At 40.5% G+C, this 21695-nt stretch overlaps 2 protein-coding genes across 2 annotated transcripts; both read left to right on the top strand.

The window, feature by feature from the left end:
• Window positions 1-235: 235 nt before the first annotated feature.
• Window positions 236-12240, top strand: adhfe1 (alcohol dehydrogenase iron containing 1). Its single transcript, XM_084732666.1, has 14 exons — window positions 236-373; window positions 1840-1877; window positions 2131-2180; window positions 2448-2501; window positions 3344-3498; window positions 4010-4206; window positions 4361-4438; window positions 4535-4640; window positions 6413-6565; window positions 6938-7036; window positions 7306-7384; window positions 9742-9838; window positions 10998-11155; window positions 11850-12240. The coding sequence occupies exons 1-14, from the start codon at window positions 321-323 to the stop codon at window positions 11931-11933; spliced, it is 1401 nt and encodes a 466-aa protein (XP_084588792.1). The 5' UTR covers window positions 236-320; the 3' UTR covers window positions 11934-12240.
• Window positions 12241-15181: 2941 nt separating this feature from the next.
• On the top strand, window positions 15182-20554 carry LOC146317239 (uncharacterized). The gene is made up of 5 exons (XM_084733203.1): window positions 15182-15444; window positions 15618-15661; window positions 18500-18667; window positions 19445-19539; window positions 20356-20554. Exons 1-5 carry the CDS (start codon window positions 15378-15380, stop codon window positions 20552-20554), a joined length of 573 nt encoding a protein of 190 aa, XP_084589329.1. The 5' UTR covers window positions 15182-15377.
• The last annotated feature ends 1141 nt before the right edge of the window (window positions 20555-21695 follow it).

The raw sequence follows: 21695 nt of genomic DNA, 5'->3' as shown, positions 1-21695 counted from the left end.
ACCCTTAAAAAAACATAACATTTTATGGTTTTCTTATTACAATCAATATTTTTTCCATTAGTAATACCCTTTAAACCTGTTTTTAAAAAAATCCTTGTTTGCATCGTTTTTTGTTTTGTTTTTTTTCATGGAGAAATTAATTAGATTTTAAGGTAAAACAGTCAAGGTCTTCATTTCCACAGTGAGTGGAGCCTTTATTTTGAAGGTGTAGGCGGAAGCAGTCAGTCTTGCGGGTGTTAACTTGACGTCAGTGTCATTTAACGTGTCGGTGGGACTTCAACCCGGATCAGACCACCGAACACCGACCCTCTGCGGACACCATGGCCGGACGGGACCGCGTCGTTCACCTGCTCCGACAGCTCGAGCGAGCCGCGTAAGTTTCATTCACCTGCAGAAAATGTTAACGTCAAGGTGAATCAGAGACACGTAAACAATATGCGCTGACGTCACAGCCCTCTGTTGTTTTTCCTCTGTGCAGGAGGAGAGAAGGTGACACGAAACTCCACTAAAAAACTGCCGATTTTAAATCTTATCACGATAACAGTCGGGTTTTCAGACACGCAGAATGAATTTAAACATATTTTCTAAACCAAGAGAAAGTGTTTGATAATTCGGCATACATGTGACACACCGGGAAGCATTTGTTTCTACTTCAAAACAGGTTTTTACAAAGTTTCTCCTGTCAGAAACACACGTGCCTCTCATGTTGTTAGTTACATAAATATCTCGTGTCTGATTCTCCTTGAAACATGAACATGATCAGACATACATCTGATTAACAGACTGACGATTCTGTTCAATTCGGTCTCACATTTGTAAAAATCTTAATGAACACAGAAAAAAAACTTCACGTTTCTTATTGACCACGTGACCGGATCTGCACCGGGACCAGTCAGACCTCGACACGGAGACTTAAGACTTTTAAATCCTCTGTCAGAACCGAGGAACCTTTTTTTAATGAATGTTTCACAAATATCGAGGTTGTTGTTAAATACTGGATTCTGATTGGTTATGTCTGTATAACAGCCCGTTGCTATGGACACACTTCTGATCACACACTCTGGAGAAGTCTGTAAAAATCCTTAAAGTCATTTTAGAATTAATATTTTGTGTCAAAATATATATATTGTTGGTGAGTAACTATTATTATTTATCATTGCAATAATTAAATCATAGCAGATAAATATTAGCTGAAATATCTGACTTTACAGATTATGTAAAAAAAAAAAAATAATAATAATTTGAATTCTGAGGCAAAATGTTCTATAAAAGCCATAATGATCATATAACAAGTGATGAGACTTTGAGAATCGTTCTTTGTTTTGTTGCTGTTTTTGTCAAACAAACACACAAACTGACTGAGGATTATACATCAAACAACTACATCTTTCTCAGAAAAAGTACAGGGCTGCCAATCATCATTATTATATATTTATTATTATTTTATATTTCTTTCTTAATTATTCAGTTGTTTATTTGTTATTCTGAACATTTTTTCAGATTTTGTTTTAATAACAAAAACAGACATGACTCACCAGCGGACACAGACAACAGTAAACACACAAAAACAAAACAAAAACAAAAAACTGTAAAACAAACACCCAAACAAACAAACAAGCAAAAAAAACAAAAAAAACAAACACTGAACCAGAATCACACTAAAATAAACAAACATTTTTCCTGTGTGCCCTGAAACTCTCAATGAACAAAACTGTGGTTCAAAAAAATCCAAATAAAATGTAGTTTGATTCAGAGAAGTTCAGGCGTCGAACAGAACAATAAACTCTGATTCAACCTGAAGACTTCTGCTGAGTGACATGGATGTTTGTGTGTAAACAGGTGCAGATGTCCTGCTCACTCCAACACCTTCCACCAAGGTACACACACACACACACACACACACACACACACACGATGACTTATCAATAATTACTGTCGGCTGATCGATCGGTGGTGGTGATTTATTGGCTGATAACCTTCGGTCAGGGCCACCTGGTGGAGGTTTGGTCTCTGACAAAAAATGAAGAATTTTAATCATCAGAAACTTAAATTCTGATTGATCAGTATCCTCCATTGATCGCAGTAATTCACACACTGATTTAATCAGCTGTTTGTTTGTGTTTCCTGCAGGTGCTGGAGCGGCGACCTGCACCGTCCGGAAAACAGACTACGCCTTCGAGGTAACTCGCACCAAACTGTGTTCAAAAAATGACCATTTTTAAATTCATCTTAACCTCAACCTCTGACGTCTGTTTACAGCAGGAAAATAAAAAAATACGAAAAATCAAAGTCACAATTCACCTTCAGATTTTTTTAAAGATGACTTAGAAAGACACAATTATGTGTCTCAGAATTAAGAGAAAATTGACGTTAACTATTTTATGCCATGTCCCTTTATTACAGTATTTATTGATCCTGATCCACTTTATCTGGTTTGTTTCTGTCAGATGGCGAGTTCCAACATCAGATATGGAGAAGGAGTCAGCAGAGAGATCGGCATGGTAACCAAACATCATCTTCATCATCACCATCATCAAAACAACACTGAACGTCTGCCGGATGCCTGAAGATGGCTGCAGCGTAGATATACAAAAATAACAAAAAAAAACAAACCACCTTATTAAGGTGGACAGAAGAGATATCCTAATATTAGAGATATTTCTAACGACTGATATTCCTGCTGATTAAACAGAAATTTAGATTCAGACTGATCAACTAATCGACTAAAAATTCACAAAAACACTGAAAGAATGATGTCATGATGTCATATCGGTTAGCAGAGTGTTGCTAATGTTAGCAGTGTCTGTGCTGAATGTGTTCACTCGTTACTCCAGTCCAGTGGTTATATGTCAGTTTATTCTGCAGCTCCTCCTAGTGGTGAGCGGCTGCATAACATCTGAGACGCAACACTTAACCAGCGTTGCGCATTAATAAAATCTATAAATATAAATAAAATACTTAGACGGACGAGTATTTCTGGTGTCAACTAGTGAGTGTAGCACTGTTTAATAGACCAGTCGCACACGCTGCTGTCAGATCGACTGACAGATGCTAACGGCTAATTCTGCAGCTCAAACGTCCTTCTTGGTGCGTTAAACATTTTCCAGTTGTTGCTCTTGTGACTCGTTTAATGACTCGTCATTAAATCTGTCAGTATTCATGTAACTGTCAACAAACTCTACGATTAAGAGGAAGATCAAGTTAAAAACTTTCAGCAAATTAATTTCCTCAGAAATATGAATGACGTCTGGAGCAAAAATAAAATGACAGAAACATGACAAACCTTTATATTAATACATTTGTTTTGTCATCAGCATGTTGTTGTTCTCCGTTTCTCCTGCAGGACCTGCAGAACCTCGGAGCTCGGAACGTCTGTCTGATGACAGATAAGAACCTGTCCCGCCTCCCTCCGGTGAAGGCCGTCCTGGAGTCTCTGGCCAAGAACGGAGTCAAGTACAAAGTCTATGACAACGTGCGGGTGGAGCCCACCGACACCAGGTGAGACACCTGTCACATGTCACAGGTAACAGGCTGCCAGGGGAGAAATCCTGCTCTCTGATTGGCTGGCAGGTCTGCAGACAATAATGAACTCCCACGTGTCCACGCGGAGACAATAATGTTTACTGTCAGAGAGGAGTAAAGACAGCAGAAAATATTCACATGTATGAAGCTGAAATAAGAGAATTTTTATATTTTTATTTAATAAAAACTTATGATCAATCGATTAATTGATCCTGTTACAATCTTTTCAGTGAATAATAGGTCCAAACATGTGGCACACACGGACATTTGGACATATTTTTCAGTTTTTTTCTGTAATGATTATTTTCATTATTAATATGTTGAGGATTAAAGGACAGATGCAAAAAATAAGAACATTGAAATCATAAGAACAAGAGATTTTAATTTAGTAAACAATAATAATAGTTTGATGTTGAGATGTTTACAGGTAAATGATATTTACACTCTAAATAAAACATTAACACTGTCTGCCCTCTGTGTGTTTCAGTTTTAAAGACGCCATCGCGTTTGCCAAAAACGACTCGTTCGACGTGTTCGTGGCGGTGGGCGGCGGCTCCGTGATCGACACCTGTAAAGCGGCCAATCTGTACGCGTGTCACCCCGACGCAGACTTCCTGGACTTCGTCAACGCTCCGATCGGGAAGGGGAAGCCGATCACCGGAGCGCTGAAGCCGCTCATAGCAGGTAACAAAGAGTAGAAAAGCATCTGCGCTCGGGTTAATATCTGATCTCTGATCTGTGTTTTACAGCAGCCGGTGACACTCAGCTCGAGGCTCCTCCCACAGTAAAGGTGAAAAGTCAAACACGTGTCTGTTAATGACTCTCATTTGTTCTTCAGTTCCCACGACTGCAGGAACCGGCAGCGAGACCACCGGAGTCGCCATCTTCGATTTTGAGCCTCTGAAAGCAAAAACAGGTAAAAATGAAAACTCGCCGCTCAGCTCAGAGACTTAGACAAGTCAGCTGATCACAGTGACGTGAGTCTGAGCTCTGATTGGCTGTCTGTGTTCAGGTATCGCCAGCAGAGCCATCAGACCGACTCTGGGCATCGTGGACCCGACACACACACTGAGCATGCCCGAGAGAGTCGCCGCCAACAGCGGCTTCGACGTGCTCTGGTCAGTTTATTCATTCTTCCTCAAATTATTTCATGACATGAAACGTGTCGGTCGTTTTTAACACGAGAACTTTGTGACCGTTTTCACTTTTATATGTGCAACAACTTTGTTGAATTAAACACTGCAGACTTTTCCTAGAAGTGTCTGTATTTAACTTCAAATGATTTTTTGTTTTTTTGTTTTCATATGAAAACACTAAAAGCAAAGAAAATATGATCATTTTTTCCTGTTTCAGCCTCAGGTGGTCATACTGACCCCGCAGAAATCTGTCGCTGTTACATTTTTACTTTTTGCACAGTTGGAGATGCGTCTTGGTTGCTTAGCAACCACCATTGTGTCTGTCAATAAAACTTCTGGTGGTCTTGATTTCAACATTAAAATACAAATAATTAATCACTTTAAAATAAAGTAGGTGCTTTGGAAAGTTTTGAAAAGGTTTTTGAAGTTTCTTGAAAAAGTTTGAGAAGGTTGATGTTGAAACCAAGAACCTTTACTTTCTTTAGTTTTATTTTTATACTTGTTTCCAGTCTTTTACAGGTTGTGATTATTTTTCTGATGTTCTAGGTGGAAAATTGTTCTTCTTAATGTTAAAAGAACATGTTTATAATCTTAGAACAGAACAGAACAGACACAGCGAGTCACCTGGACTTGTGGACTCGTCGCAGTCCGTGTCGCATGTTGTTCTTGTCTGTTTCATGTGGCGGCCGTGACCTCTGACCCTGCAGAACCTTTAACACACACACACACACAGAGTCAGTGTCACAGAGTTTAACAGCCTTCACATGTCGTTCTGTCAGTTAATGTTTGTATGAGACACTAAAGTGTGAAGACATGAAGGACACAGAGGGACAACATGTCGTCCAGAGTCCAGCAGAAAATGTTTTACTGATCATTGACTTAAACTGACAGTTTTCATTCGTGTTACTACAGAATTTATTGTGAACAAAGACAAACAGTATTATTATATTATAAAATGTTGATCTGTAAAACACATCAGCTCTAATAAATATATTGGTTTTGTTTTTTTAAGGAATAAAATAAGAATTTACTCTGGAAGAAAACGTTTTGAATTTGTACCAAATTTTTCTTATTATTTTTATTTAATTTAACATGTATGTATACATGCACACACATATGTATGTATATATATGTATGTATATATATATATATATATATATATATATATATATATATACATATATATATATATATATATATATGTATATATATATATATGTGTGTATATATATATATATATATATATATATATATATATATATATATATATATATATATATATATATACATATAATTAAAATTAATTAAAGTAAAACAATATTTGTATATTTTTTAAATTTAATTTTATATATTTATACGTGTGTAGGTGTGTTTGTTTGTTTATACACACACACACACACACACACACACACACACACACATACATATACATCCCCAACTATTTCTAATAATCAATTAATCCGTTTGAATCATATTTTAATTTCAGTTTCTTAATATTTTCTGGTTTCTTTCCTCTCTGACAGTAAACTGAATATCTTTGAGTTGAGGACAAAACGAGACATTTGAGGACGTCATCTTGGACTCTGAGAGACATTTTCTTACATTTTGCAGACCAAATAACTGATTGATTAATGGAGATAATGATTGATTGATTGATCGATAATGAAAATAATTGTTAGAGAAAAGACTTGAGAAATGGATCTGTCAGCTGACAGACTGTGTCAGGATTAATTCGTGTGTTTGACTCCCTTCAGTCACGCTCTGGAGTCGTACACGGCTCTGCCCTACAACCAGAGGAGCCCCTGCCCCCCCAACCCCATCAACCGCCCCGCCTACCAGGGCAGCAACCCCATCAGCGACGTCTGGTCCCGCCACGCCCTCAACGTGGTCGCCAAGTACATGAAACGGTAAAAAAAAAGTTTAACTGGAGAAAAATCTGCTCTGTTATTCAACTTAACTGACAGTGTTTAGGTCCAAAACTTAACAATAACTAGAAATACAAGATATGACTCATATTAAATAAAAATCAAATCAAATTAAACTGAAGAATGAAAGATTAAATACAGATTAAAGTTAAATTAAAAACAAAACCAAAACTAACGTCATGGGAAATTTAAAAATCTATTTAAAAAAAACAGAAACATTAAAAATAAAGTTTTCTGTGTTTTTGATCACCTGTAAATAAAACGAACTGTGTCGTCAATTTTAATATGAAACACAAAACCTTTACATCATGAATAGGATTGTTATTAACTGATTGATTGATTGATTGATTACAGAGCAGTGCGGGACCCTGAGGATCTGGAGGCTCGGTCCAGCATGCACCTGGCCAGCGTGTTCGCCGGCATCGGCTTCGGAAACGCTGGAGTTCATCTGTGGTGAGAAACACCAACTTCTTCTGTTCTACCTCTGAAACTGTTGAGATGATGCATTAAAGTTCATCTATCCATTCCTTTAAACTCTGTAGATAATCCATTCAGAATACATTAATATATGAAAATCTATTAATTATTCTATTAGTTGACACCAAATTAAATCTTTATTAATTAGTAAATTAGTTTGATTTCAAAGTAAAAGAATGAGGAGATTAATTTTCACAGCGATGACTGAATACAAATGTTTTGTTGTGACTTTTGTCTCTCTGCAGTCACGGGATGTCGTATCCGATCGCCGGTAACGTGAAGACTCATTCAGCGAAGGGTTACAGTGTGGAGCACCCCCTGGTGGTGAGTGATGAGAAGGTCGCCTGAACATCAGAGCATCAGAAGAGATGAGTGTTGAACAGTTGGTGTGTTGTTGTGGTTTCCAGAAATCAGATGGAATCTGTTCCTGAAATCAAAATGAGGCTTCGACAAGTCGTTTGTTCCCTGAATCCTAAAAACACATTTTCTTCGATCAGGTGAAAACTGTGCTGAGAGCAGATTTTAGGGTTATTTCAGAATTATTGTTGTTGTGTTTAAACCAAACAGAATCTGAAATACTATCCATCCATCCATCCATCCATCCATTCACTCATCCATCCATCCATCCATCCATCCATCCATCCATCCATCCATCCATTCCATCCATTCCATCCATCCATTCACTCATCCATCCATCCATTCACTCATCCATCCATCCATCCATCCATTCATCCATCCATCCATCCATCCATCCATCCATCCATTCACTCATCCATCCATCCATCCATCCATCCATCCATCCATTCATTCACTCATCCATCCATCCATCCATCCATCCATCCATTCACTCATCCATCCATCCATCCATCCATCCATCCATTCACTCATCCATCCATCCATCCATTCACTCATCCATCGATCCATTCACTCATCCATCCATCCATCCATTCACTCATCCATCCATCCATTCACTCATCCATCCATCCATCCATTCACTCATCCATCCATCCATCCATCCATCCATCCACTCATCCATCCATCCATCCATCCATCCATCCATCCATCCATTCACTCATCCATCCATCCATCCATCCATCCATCCATCCATCCATTCACTCATCCATCCATCCATCCATCCATCCATCCATCCATCCATCACATGAACCAGCTCTGACTGGGGGATCCTGAGGTGTTCCCAGACCGGGGCATCCCTCCATCTGGTCCTTGTGGTCTGCCTGGTGGCAGGTCTTCCTGGTCCTTGTGGTCTGCCTGGTCCTTGTGGTCTGCCAGGTCCTTGTGGTCTGCCTGGTCCTTGTGGTCTTCCTGGTGGCAGGTCTGCCTGGTCCTTGTGGTCTGCTTGGTCCTTGTGGTCTTCCTGGTGGCAGGTCTGCCTGGTCCTTGTGGTCTGCCTGGTCCTTGTGGTCTGCCAGGTCCTTGTGGTCTGCCAGGTCCTTGTGGTCTGCCTGGTCCTTGTGGTCTTCCTGGTGGCAGGTCTGCCTGGTCCTTGTGGTCTTCCTGGTCTCCTCCCAGCTGCCTTGAACACCTCCCATCCTTACAACATGTCCAAACCACCTCAGCTGGTTCCTTTGTATTCAAGGGATCAGTGGTTCTACTCTGAGTCTGTCAGGGATGACTGAGCTTTTTTCCCAAGGCGGATGTCAGCTGCCCTCCTGAGAAAACCTGTGTTCAGTCACTTCTGTCTACAGACTTGTTCTTTCAGTCATGACCCCCCCTTAACGACCACAGGTGAGGGTAGGAACAAAGACTGACCGGTAGATCGAGAACTTTCTTTCAGCTCTCTTTTTGTCACGGTGCAGTAAAGCGAACACAGTATCGCTCTGATTCTCACGCTCCATTGTCTCTTCACTTGAGGACAAGACCCAGTCATACTTGAACTCCCTCACTTGGGGTGAGGACTCAGTCCCTGCTCGGAGAAGACAATCCACCTGTTTCCTGCTGAGAACCATGGCCTCAGACTTAGAGGTGCTGATCCTCATCCGAGCTGTGAACCAATCCGGTGGTCAGTGTAGGTCACAGATCGATGAAACCATCAGGACCACATCATCTACAAAAAGCAGTGATGCAGTCCTCAGCCCACAGAACTACAACCCTTTCAAAGACAACGTCACGAGATCCTGTCCATGAACATCACGAACGGGATCCCTCACCAGGAAACGGTCCGACTTACTGCAGAGAACTCAGACAGTCTCACTTTGGGCTTTCAGAGACTGGATGGCCCTGAGCCCACTGGTTGATTTCTGTCACTGATTTGTAGAAAATGAGGAGATAACATGAAACAACATAGCGTTAACGTAGAACCAGAGAGGACCCAGACAGGTTCCCTGAGGAACTCCGCTGAAGAACCAGTTTTTTTCTCTGTTTACAAAATAAATAATTTATCTTTTTTAATTAAAACATTTTTTCTGGAGGAAACAGGAAACAGATTTTGACTGTTATTGATCAGAAAGAAAAACCTTTTAACTTTCTTATTAACAGGACAGTTTGTTTTCAGAAATTAGACTGTAGGACACAGTAACAGACAGAGAGAGGACATCATGTCCACAGTGTGAGGACACGTCTGCATGATAGTGTGAATCCATTATGTCAACAAGGGTCCTCACCTGTGTGTGTGTGTGTGTGTGTGTGTGTGTGTGTGTGTGTGTGTGTGTGTCCGTCCTCAGCCTCATGGTCTCTCAGTGGTCCTCACGTCTCCAGCTGTCTTCAACTTTACAGCCCCGATGTGTCCAGAGCGCCACCTGGATGCTGCAGAGATCCTCGGTACCCGTTCACAGTGATAGAACTGTACAACAAAACACAATCTGACACAACACTGTCATCAATAATAATAATATACAACATAATCTGATATAATACCATGATCAATAATAATAATGATAATAATGAAGCTGCAAACAACAATAAACAGGATCCAAGCAGACTGTGAATATTTGGATGCTTTTACGAAACAAACGTTGATGAGACTCTCAGTCATGTAGAAGTTGTCAGATTGTTGGTCACATGTGGATTTGAACCGTCGACCTTTGGATCCTCAGAGAAGGAGACTTAGAGACTGAAGTACTGAGGAGACGTGGTTTCTACAAACTGACCAATCACAGCACATGTTGAAAAAACTGGAACTTTTTTATCTGTTTAAACTTAAAACTCTTACAATCAAAAAAATCTGACATCATTCTGCTGCTTTCAGGTGTTTCATCAAACACTGAGAGAAAAATAAAATGTTCATACAGAACAAATTACAGGCAGATATTAAATCTGACTGCAGACTCAGTTTGATCTGAACACAGTCTGAAACTCTTGATATCGACCATCTACAGAACATCTGTGTTGATTTTAGTCACATTTGAATGAAGACGTGTGGAGACACAGAGGTTTATTGATTCTTTCATATTTATAAAAATACAGAGTGATGGACTTGTGAATCGACCGCAGGTTACAGTGAGACAAACTTTAGTCAATTCAACAGATGTGTTGAAGAAATTTCAGCTCTGTAGGACGTACAGCTGATTTTTACCAGTTTGGACTGTCAAGTGTCCAGAAGTCAGTTGTCCAAGTCTGTTCTTGACAGATGCCACGTCGAGCTGCACGGAGCAGATCGAGGACGCAGGAATGTAGAGAGTCTGGTCGATTTTCAGAATAAAAGATCTTGTGTAGACTGTAGACTGATAAAAACAGACAAAAAAGAAACTATATAACTTCAGATTTTTCCGTTGTTGTTTAGTGATGGAAAATATTTGAACCAGATCAGGTGACTTTACACACATGTAGGTTAGTTACTGTTACACATTAAAAACACAACTATACATGATGAGACTTCATCTACCTCACATGTAATTAATATAAACGTTCATTAACTAAAGAGATCTGGGTCTCTGTGTTGCGTTCAGGTGTGATAGTGGGCTCTCTGTGTTGCGTTCAGGTGCAGACATTCGTCAGGTGAAGAGGGAGGACGCGGGCGCCGTTCTGGCCGATACGCTGCGCCAGTTCCTGTTTGACCTGCAGGTGGAGGACGGACTGGGAGCAGTGGGATACAGCAAAGATGACATCCCGGCTCTGGTCAAAGGAACCATCCCTCAGGTGTGTTCACTGACCTCCAGAACAATGTGAACGTTTAAATTCTCATCCAAAACTTTCAGTTAGGGTGACCAGACAGTTTCCTGATGCCACTGAAACTGAACCTGATCATTTGTTGCTTCTAAATATCCACTGATTTATTGATTTAGAATATTATAATAAAGGTCATTTAAAGTGATTTTACATGGAAAATTATGAACAAATATAATGTAACCGATTTGAATGGAAAGTGTATAAACTTGAATTTATCATTTTGATAAAAAGATCCTAAAGAGATGGAGTTTGTGTTAGTTTAATTAATGGATGTAATATATGAAGGTTTCTTAAATGTATTATTTAAGATAATATATTCTAGGGTAAGGTCAAAGGTCAAATGAGAGGTCAGGATTAATATGTAGAAACAATAACCTGATATAAAGATATAAAACTGACACATATACAATTATCTGTCTGCAACAACAAGAAAACTTTCAAGTCTCAGTTCTGTTCGCCGAGAAGTTCCTGCCTTTTTCCTCTGTAGGGCAGAATTATACTGTGATATCGCCCATTTTATATTCTAGTAGAATGTCAGTTATTTTCACATACTTCTTATTTTCATCCTTATAATTTTCTAAGATCATATAAGTATATTTCCACTGTTGAGCATCTGTTTCTCTTCAGGGATCAATAAAGTGTTTGATTCTGATCGTTGTTTCAGGAGCGAGTGACCAAACTGTCCCCCAGAGAGCACAGCGAGGAGGACCTGAGCCAACTGTTCGAAGCCTCCATGAAGCTCTACTGAACACACACACACACACACACACACACACACACACACACACACACACACACACACACACGCTGAGAGGACAAGAGAAATAAAAACACTCCTTTCATCACCTTCATGAATGTAAAAACCTGTGAAGACCTCAGGTGTGTGTTGAGCTGCAGTTCTTCTAACAGACACTAGACGGAGCTGTTGTCCAGCCTGTTCACACTCACTGTGACATCATGAGATCGCCTCAGTGCCATTTTAGACGCTTTTTATCGACACGCTGATTTTAAATATTTACAGACGAATATTAAAATAAAAGACAGATGGACGTGTCCATGTCGTCTCCTGCTGTTTATTCAGATCGTGTCCAAAACATCTGATCCTGTCTTTTTTTTAACCGATGTCCACTTAAGAGACAGAATCAAACGTCTTTATCATGTTTTTAGCCATTTTATTAGTATTTAATGTCAACAAGACGTCTTCACAGATCTAAATCAACATTTACACGTCTGTCTTTCTGTAGATTCTTAACAGAATAGAATAGAATACTTTTCTATTGTCATGTCACCAGGGGTGGAAGTAACCAATTACAAATACTCAAATCACTGTAATTAAGTAGTTTTTTGTGTACTTGTACTTTCATGAGTAGATTTTCAAGTCTGTACTTTTCATTGTACTTTGTAATCTACTTAGTTACTTTTAAAGTCATAGTTAAGTACTGAGTACAATTTGAATTAATATGAAAATGTTTTATCTGAATTTAGGAGCCAATCAGGTGATCTGATCACAAAGAGGCCAATGAAAACCAGGAGATACAAACAGAATATGAAACAAAATGCAGCAGCAGGTTTGGAGTGGGGATGTTAATTATCGATTAATCATTAATCATTCATTGATTAATTGCAGTTAAAAAATTCACCAATTAAAAATGTAGTCATGGATATTTAATCAATAGTCGTGGCAGTTACTGCACCTGATTTCACATCATTTTGTCTGGCAGAGACATTTGTTGAATAAAGATCTTATTAAACTTAAAATGAGGAAAAAATAAGAAAGAAATGTGTTTTGCGTCTTATAAATTATTTATGATTAACTGGTAAAAATGACTTTGAAGTTTTCTTCTTTTTAGAACACAGTAACTGAAGTCACGGTGGTTTGTTGTGGTTTCTCTGCAGCTCCTATGTTTGGATCTATTTTTCAAATCGTTTCTTTAAGAATTATTGATGTTATTGATCAATCTGTTGATCATCTACTCCGTTAATCAATTAGTTGTTTGATTGTTCCCAGCACTGACTTCAACAGACAGCAGCTGTGATGGTATGGACGGATTCAGAGAGACATGCTGCCATCACTGACGTCTTCTTCAGAGACGTCCCTGATTATTTCAGTGAGACGATGCTGAGACACATTGTGGACGTGTTCCAACAGCGTGTCTTCATAGTAAAAGAGTTCAGGTCCTAGACTGACCTGGACCTGCAGTCCAGACGTGTCTCCCATTGAAAATGTGTGGTGCATCATGAAGCACAAAGTATGACAACAGAGACTGTGGACTGTTGAGCAGCTGAAGACGAATATCAAGAAAGAATGAGACAGAATTGACCTTTAAAACTTCAACAGTTAGTGTCTCAGTTCACAAACACTGACTGAAAACAACACAATGACTGAAGATTTACAATAAAACGATAAAGTTTGGACATGAAATATCTCGTCTTTCTACTGGATTCTACTGAATATAGGTTGAAGAGTTTTTACAAATCATTGCATTCTGTTTTTATTCACGTTTTACACAACATGACAACTTTTTAAAATTGGGATTGTAGTTAAGTAATTGACTAAGTGTTCTTTCCACCGCTGATGTGTGTGTGTGTGTGTGTGTGTGTGTGTGTGTGTGTGTGTGTGTGTGTCTGTGTGTCTGTGTGTGTGTGTGTGTGTCTGTGTGTGTGTGTGTGTGTGTGTGTGTGTGTGTGTGTGTGTGTGTGTGTGTGTGTTTCTCAGAAGACTCCGTGTCTCTCTCTCATTGTTTTAATCCAGTTTAATCTGAAGTAGAACATTTGTTACGTAAACCTGATCTGACTGTGTTTAACTGGTTTAACCTGAGAGCAGAAAACGAGCTAAACACGGATTGACCCTGAACGCACCACAGAGCACTCAGTCACGCGTACCTGAGCTCACCTGTTCTCCTGGTTGCTCCATGACTCAGCAGAGACACATTTGTCTTCTCTGGATGTTTTATTCAGTTTTCTGAGTCATTAGTGAACCTGGTGTGTCGTCACTGCTGTGATGCACCTGAACTCACCTGTAATGATTTTATTTATCAGTTTAAACATTTGTAATTAATTACAGAAACAAGTAGAAAGGCAGTGAGACCTGCTTCAAAGTCAACAGTCCTCTTTTCTTCTCTGATCTGTAAATCTGTGAACTCAAACATCACCTCAGACGTTGTTTGTTCTTGTGACGTGTAAAGTTAGAACTTTTTAAATTCATATTTCTGCTAGAATTTACTGCAGACAACTTTACTGCCACCTAATGACTGGTTGTTGTGAATCTCTCTGTGGTCATTTTATGCCTCTTAGTGGTCATTTTGCACATGGATCCATTAGCATTAGCTTAACATTAGCTTTGCTTGCTTAGTTTACTACGTTCATTAACTGGCTCATTGTAACCTGAACTGTACATTTACTGCCACACTGACTTTAAGTTTCTGCTCTGCTTCACTTACACACCACACACACGTACGTACTGACATATTTCTTGAAGGAGCTACGATAATGACAGGACACTTTAATAGTCCAGTGAAACATAATTATTAAGGCAAAACCCAAACTGTCACAGCCCTGATAAAAACACAACATTTCCAAATTGTCCAAATCTGCTTCATTATAAAAGCTTTCAGATAACAAAATAATAAGGGACTTTTATTATGAAGAATTTTTAGGAAATAAAATGATCATTTTGAAGTTTATGTTTATCTGCTGTTTTACAGACGTTTATCAGTAAACACACAGCGAGTCAGGCCGAGTGAAGCCGAGCAACTCGTACGAAAAAAGGAGGTGACAATTCATGTCCTCTGTGGAAAAGGGGTGAAAATAACACGTTGGCCAGGGTGTCGTGTTTCCATCACTGCTGATCAGAGCTGGAGACAGGAAATACTCGTAACTACTGCAGAGTCACGTGAAGACAAAACATGTTTGTGTTGGTTTTGAGCTGCAGAGAAGATTCTGTCACTGTGAGCAGTTTGTGAAAATGTGTAAAAAAATCTGTTGAATCTTTTTCATGTTTAATTACAAATCTGTTCCACGAAGTGTCACTGAACTCACTGACTCCACTCAGCCAATAGGAAGCTGCTCAGACACACCTGATCAGTGTGTGTGTTACAGACACACACACACACTCAGCAGGATTAGTGAGACCAGGTATTTAAGCTCAGTGTGTGTGTGTGTGTGTGTGTGTGTGTGTGTGTGTGGGAGCAGCATGCAGCAGATCTACAGACAGAGCGACAACCAGTTTGAGGTTTATACCACCGTCTTCTCCCCACAAGGTGGGTCATCACACACACACACACACACACACACACACACACACACACACAGACAGATAAACTGATGAGAGGTTTCAGTCCTGCAGACTCTTTGTTTCAGTGTTTCAGTGAAAGTGAAGAACCATCAGCCCTCCTGTACTGATCCAGTGTCTGTGTGTCTGTGTGTCTGTCAGTGTGCAGGTCGAGGACAAGGACGACACATGTGGAGGCACAAAAGGTAACTTCAAATTTATAAACCAGAGAGAGAAAAACATTTGACCTGTTTAAGTTCAGATCAAGAACTGACTGCGAACGATGCAGCTGCAAATACAAAGAACCGACAATCCCTTAAAATCCCCTTAATTAACCCTTAACTCCTGAAAACAAACCAACTTCTTCATCTAAATCATTACGCTTGTAGCCAGAGAGCCTCTTTGTAGTGTAGTCGTCGTTTTGCACCTCTATGATCCTTGTGTGTCCCTTTGTTGTCATTTTGTGTTTCTTTGTGGTCATTTGTATCTCTGGGTGATTGTTCTGCACCTCTGTGGTCGTTTTGCATCTCTTTGTGGTCATAGTGCACACCTGTGGTTGTTGTGTGTCTTTGTGGTCATTTTGTGTCTATTTTGGCTATTTGGTATCTTTCTGTGGTCATTTTGTCTCTACATGGTCGTTTTGTGTCTCTCTGTGGTCATTTTGTGTCTCTCTGTGGTCATTCTGTCTCTCTGTGGTCATTTTGTGTCTCTCTGTGGTCATTTTGTGTCTCTCTGTGGTCATTCTGTCTCTCTGTGGTCATTCTGTCTCTCTGTGGTCATTTTGTGTCTCTCTGTGGTCATTTTGTGTCTCTGTGGTCATTTTGTGTCTCTGTGGTCATTTTGTGTCTCTGTGGTCATTTTGTGTCTCTCTGTGGTCATTTTGTGTCTCTGTGGTCATTTTGTGTCTCTTTGTGGTTGTTTTGCACCTCTGCAGTCATTATGTGTCAGTTTGTAGTCATTTTGAACCTCTGTGTTCATTTTGTCTTTTGTGCCTGACATCATAAACTGATAATAAGAAGTGAGGACGAGTCGTCCGCTGTCAGTTGATCAGCTGTTTGTAACTCGTCTGTTGATGTAAAGTTGCTCTGAAAATAGTCTCACTGCTGCCAAACTCCATTAACATTTTGATCAATTTAACATTAGAAACATCTATTCCTTCTATAAGGTTATTAAAGATTTTGTTATGACTCAGAATCAGACACCGACTCATTTTGCATTAATTTGAACTCTAGTTAACATAAAACAGGCAAACTAAAACTGTTATTCTGGCCCTGAATAGAAAATTAAAGCAGGACGCCGTGGCTGCAGCATTGTTATTGAGAGAAGTGAGTTTTCCAACTTAACATGTTTCCTTAATCTCTGATGACACATCTGACGTCACTATATGGTTTTCTACAGTAAATATATTACAGATTTCTCCTTTAACAGTAAATTAATCTTTAATGATTAATAAGATATAAAACATCTTTCTCTCCGTTTTAATTTGTTTGAACAATTCTAGCAGCACAGTAGTTCTGTGAAACATGAATTCATGAAGCACAAACAATTTAAAGAAACAGAATAAACCAATCAGACTTTCTGCTCGTGTCCGTCTCTTCTTATTCAACAAACGTCTCCGAACAAAACGATGTGAAATGTTGCTCAGCTGCATTTTCTACAAGAACAAGAAGGAAGCCTGCGAGCTCTGCAGAGACAGAACACAAACACACACCATCGCTTCATTAACTCTTAACGGTGATTAATCAATTAATGATCAATTATTAACATCCTGAGACTGAACCAACTGGCACAGACTGTGTCATGAAGGTATGAAAAAAAAAACTCACAGCTGCAACCAATCAGACACCACCAGCTGCCCCACACTGGACTGACAGGCTCCGAACAACGAGACAGCCTGAAGACGTGTGTGTGTGTGTGTGTGTGTGTGTGTGTGTGTGTGTGTGTGCGCGTGTGTGCGCGTCTTAATCACTGTTACATCAGTGTGACCTCTGACCTCTGTGTATTTTCAGCCTGCTGAGCTGAACAGCAGCTATTTAAAGCAGATTAAATGTGACACTGATGAATGATTCTCTTGCACACACACACACACACACACGCACGCACGCACGCACACACACACACACACACACACACACACACACACACACACTCCCTCGCTCTCATTAATAAATTAGCAGCAGCTTCCTGTGAAGCAGGTCACAGGAGGTCAGTTTGATTGAGGCAGCGTGTTGCATTCAGGTGTCCCTCAGACATTCCTATTTCCTGAACCTTTTATTTAAAGTTTTCTCTCTTCTTTGCATAAAATAATCTTCCCTCACTTAGAACCTCATGCAAAACATTAAAGGAAAGGGTTAATAAAAAGAAAGAAAGAAAAATCATATAGAAATCATATGTAAATATATTAAATAAATTAAATTTTAGAAAATTTACAAGATTTACAAAAAGGGGGATACTTGAGTTATTGGGCAAAACATGGACATGGTCACACGGAACATGGAAGTTTTCCACAATTTCTCCAACATAATGCTACAGAAGGTGAACAGATAATGAGAGGTTTGTTAAAAAAAATAGATTTTTAATTTCCTGTTTTTAATTTTCCAGTCAAACTCTTTTGATGATTGATTATTGATTCCTTTACGACAGCTTGCACACAGGTGCAGATCCTTGTTTGTGTTGTATCAGCGCTCAGATGTACGTCGCTTTAGATAAAAGCATCTGATAAATGAAACTGTAAGATTGTAAAGTTTTCCCTTGGTGGTGGTTTGGTCAACAGGTCGACAGGTAGCGGCAGTGACTCAGTGTTGTGTTGTGATTGGTTGACAGGTGGCGGCAGTGAGTCAGTGTTCTGTGTTGTGATTGGTCGACAGGTGGTGGCAGTGACTCAGTGTTGTGTTGTGATTGGTTGACAGGTGGTGGCAGTGACTCAGTGTTCTGTGTTGCGATTGGTCGACAGGTGATGGCAGTGACTCAGTGTTCTGTGTTGCGATTGGTCGACAGGTGGTGTTGGCAGTGACTCAGTGTTCTGTGTTGCGATTGGTCGACAGGTGGTGGTGGCAGTGACTCAGTACCAGTCTCGCTGGCCGAAGGAGCTGGACCTGAACCAGGGGGACCTGATCCAGGTTCTGTTTAAGGAGGATCAGACCTGGTGGTTTGGACGGACGACAGACGGCGATGAAGGATACTTCCCCTCAGCCTGCGTCCAGCCGCTGCAGGTAACTGCGTTCACCTGGTCTGTGTGAGAGGTTTCATCAGAATGCTTCAAAAGTCCTGAATCATTCACGGTGAAACGGTTCCAGTCTGGTTTAGATTAAAATTATTTGATTTGATTTAAAGCTTCTACAATGAAATTTAATGGTGTGTTGACTTTGTTGCCCCCTGTGGACAAAGGCAGTAGTGTTTCCACCGTAATAACCACAAAAATATAACATCAAAAATAAAATGATCTAAATAAAAAAATCTCTTCTCGCCCAGTGTCAGCTGGGATTGGCTCCAGCAGCCCGCGACCCTTACGGAATAAGCGGTCACAGAAAATGGATGGATGGAAAAAAATCTCTTTTCAACATTCTACTCGCTGTCTGTGAAAATATTAACACAGGCTCGTCTCATCTGATTTCAGACATTAAGAATAACTATACAGAAACAGACTGTTTATAAGCTGTTATAAACTCACTGTAGGAAGTTTATAGTACAACACCAGCTCTGTGAGACTCACATGCAGAGAACCAACATGTTAGCATGGTAACAGTAGCTGGTTATCAGTGAACACTGAGTGCAGCACAGGCTGATGGGAATGTCTGTAGTCCTGCAGGTATTTGGTCATAAATCAGTGTTGGACACATGTTGACCTGATGGTGGCGCTAGATGACAAGTTAGTTATTATAGTTCATCCTGAAGGTGTGAACCACAGTCATCACCAGACTGAGCAGACGTAAACTCAGACGCTGATTGGCTGACAGCCAGCTGTGATGTAACACGTCTTTGTACTGCAGGGAGGAGACTCATCCAGAGCCACGCCCACGCTGGTCAGGAGGGTGTCAGTACCAGTCGTAGTGACGACAGCAGGCGCCCCCTGTGGCTGCACGAGGTAACTGCACCAACATCACATGACAGCTGAGTCTCACTGAGCAGCTTTTCTTTACAGGAACAGAACTTTATTCACAGGTCGAGTTCAGACGATGTGTTGTACGGAAAATTAAAAACTGAATGATGAATATTTAAGTGGAGAACAGACCAAGTTATAGTTTTATTTCTGATGTTTCTGCTGTTTGTCGATTAAACCTGAACTGACTTGTTGTATCTAATACTTTAGATTTGTACATTTTTATAAAAGCTCATCATTGTCATTATTATTTCAATGGTTATTCATAAACCTGACATGTCACAGTCATAACCATGCCATGAACATGACGGAGGCTTCATGAATGTTTTTGACCGCCGTGTTCAAGTGTCATTCGTCAGTGATGTCATCTTTAATGTGAAGGCGGCGTTGTCTGAGATTTCTTTGTTATGACAACTTGAAATTAAAGAAGACAACATATCCTGTCATAAACATGACATAGCGGCAACTTAAAGAAACATAAGCTTTATGTTGTAACGTGACATTAACCCGTCATATATGGTTGATTTTAACGCTGGCTGTCATTAGACTGTTATAACTGTGTCATGAATATTTTCCTTTCAGTGATACATGTTAAGATTTGGTGTCTAAACCAACCAGACTGCTGCTGATCCATGTTAACCACGTGTCACATGACTTAAAACATATTTAAGGTGTGACGCACCTGTCTGTGGTTCTCACTGACGGTCATACGTGTCGTCTCGAGTCCTTTACATTCAACCTGTTCTGTCCTTCAGGTCAGAAGACGTCTCATATTTACTGATGTCTCTTTTCTCCTGTCAGTGGTCGCAGCACTCCGAAGCTGCTGAGGAGAGACAGCCTCCGCCGGCCTCTGGGACACGATGGGCCCTCAGCTCCTCCTCACAGCTCCCCCAGTCTCCTCCACCGAGTCCTAAGCAAGTCCAGGAGGAAGAGCTGCCCCCACCTCCCCCACCCACCTGTGGACAACGGCTCCATCAACACCGCCTTCCAGCCAGACTAGACTGACTTGCAACAAGTAATGACTCGTCCAGCCAGACTAGACTGGCCTGCAAGGGGTCATGACTATTCCAGTCAGACTAGACTGACCTGCAACAAGTCACACCTCTTCCAGCAAGACTAAAATGTCCTGCATCGAGTCACAACTCTTCCAGCCTGCCTAGACAGACTTGTATCAGGTCATTCCTCTTCCAGACAGACTAGACTGACCTGCAACAAGTAATGACTCATCCAGCCAGACCAGACTGACCTGCAACAAGTCATGCCTCTTCCAACTGGACTAGACTGACCTGCAATGAGTCATGACTCTTCAAGTCAGACTAGCCAGACCTACAAGTTACAACTTTTCCAGCCAGACTAGACCGACCTGCAACAAGTCACGCCTCTCCCAGCCAGGCTAGACTGACCTGCATCAAGTCTGGACTCTTCCAGTTGACTAGATTCACCTTCAACAAGTCACAATTTGAAGAAATCTAGTTTCTTGTTGATTTTCATGTATTTTCAATAACTGACTGACTTCAGGCACAGAAACGAGTCACACTGAAGACAAACCCTCAGCCCTTCACTGAGGTCACGCTCAAACCACTGAGGCTATTTTCAAGTCATCTCCAAGTCAACATGGTCATACAAGAGTCACTAAGCATAAGTCCAAGTCACTGGGGTCCTACTCAAGACTTTGAGGTCAAGTTCCAGACAATGTGGACATGTTCAAGTCAGCAGGATCTAATCCAAATTGATTTACAGGACAGCAAGATGAAGTTTTAGTTGTCCAGCTCAAGTCCAAGTTGGCTTCTCAAGTCTGAATCCCTGAGAGCAGGTCCAAGTGGAAGGTCAAGTGCTCGCTGAGATCAGGTTTGATTCACCAAAGTCATGTCCGAGTCACCCAAGTGCTCACTAAAGTCACAGAAAAAGTTGGCATGCCCAAGTCACATTGTAGTGGAAATTCTGAAGAATGGTTCAGTCAGACACTGAAGAAGAGTTCGGGAGTCCCAGATGATTCACACAGGAGAATTTAATGAAGCTCGTTCCGGTTACACAAGTCGTGTTCAAGTCAAAGATGCTCCAACTCACCCAGGTCATGTCCAAGTCAGTTGACAAATAAGTCTGAGTGCCTGCTGAGGTTATGCGCAAGTTAACAAGTGAAG

The sequence above is a fragment of the Lutjanus erythropterus genome, chromosome 12, assembly GCF_056507025.1.
Source record: "Lutjanus erythropterus isolate fLutEry1 chromosome 12, fLutEry1.hap2, whole genome shotgun sequence".
Taxonomy (NCBI): Eukaryota; Metazoa; Chordata; class Actinopteri; order Lutjaniformes; family Lutjanidae; genus Lutjanus; species Lutjanus erythropterus.
The sequence above is the reverse complement of the archived record's forward strand: the minus strand, read 5'-3'. Positions and strand labels throughout refer to the sequence as shown.

Bases quoted from the DNA above. Each gene is read 5' to 3' on its own strand.
- adhfe1 (XM_084732666.1), top strand. From the start codon at position 321: ATGGCCGGACGGGACCGCGTCGTTCACCTGCTCCGACAGCTCGAGCGA. The intron at 374-1,839 runs GTAAGTTTCATT...GTGTGTAAACAG, and splicing joins CGACAGCTCGAGCGAGCCGC to GTGCAGATGTCCTGCTCACT. The intron at 4,439-4,534 runs GTAAAAATGAAA...GTCTGTGTTCAG, and splicing joins GCCTCTGAAAGCAAAAACAG to GTATCGCCAGCAGAGCCATC.
- LOC146317239 (XM_084733203.1), top strand. From the start codon at position 15,378: ATGCAGCAGATCTACAGACAGAGCGACAACCAGTTTGAGGTTTATACC. The intron at 15,662-18,499 runs GTAACTTCAAAT...ATTGGTCGACAG, and splicing joins CACATGTGGAGGCACAAAAG to GTGGTGGTGGCAGTGACTCA. The intron at 19,540-20,355 runs GTAACTGCACCA...TTCTCCTGTCAG, and splicing joins GCCCCCTGTGGCTGCACGAG to TGGTCGCAGCACTCCGAAGC.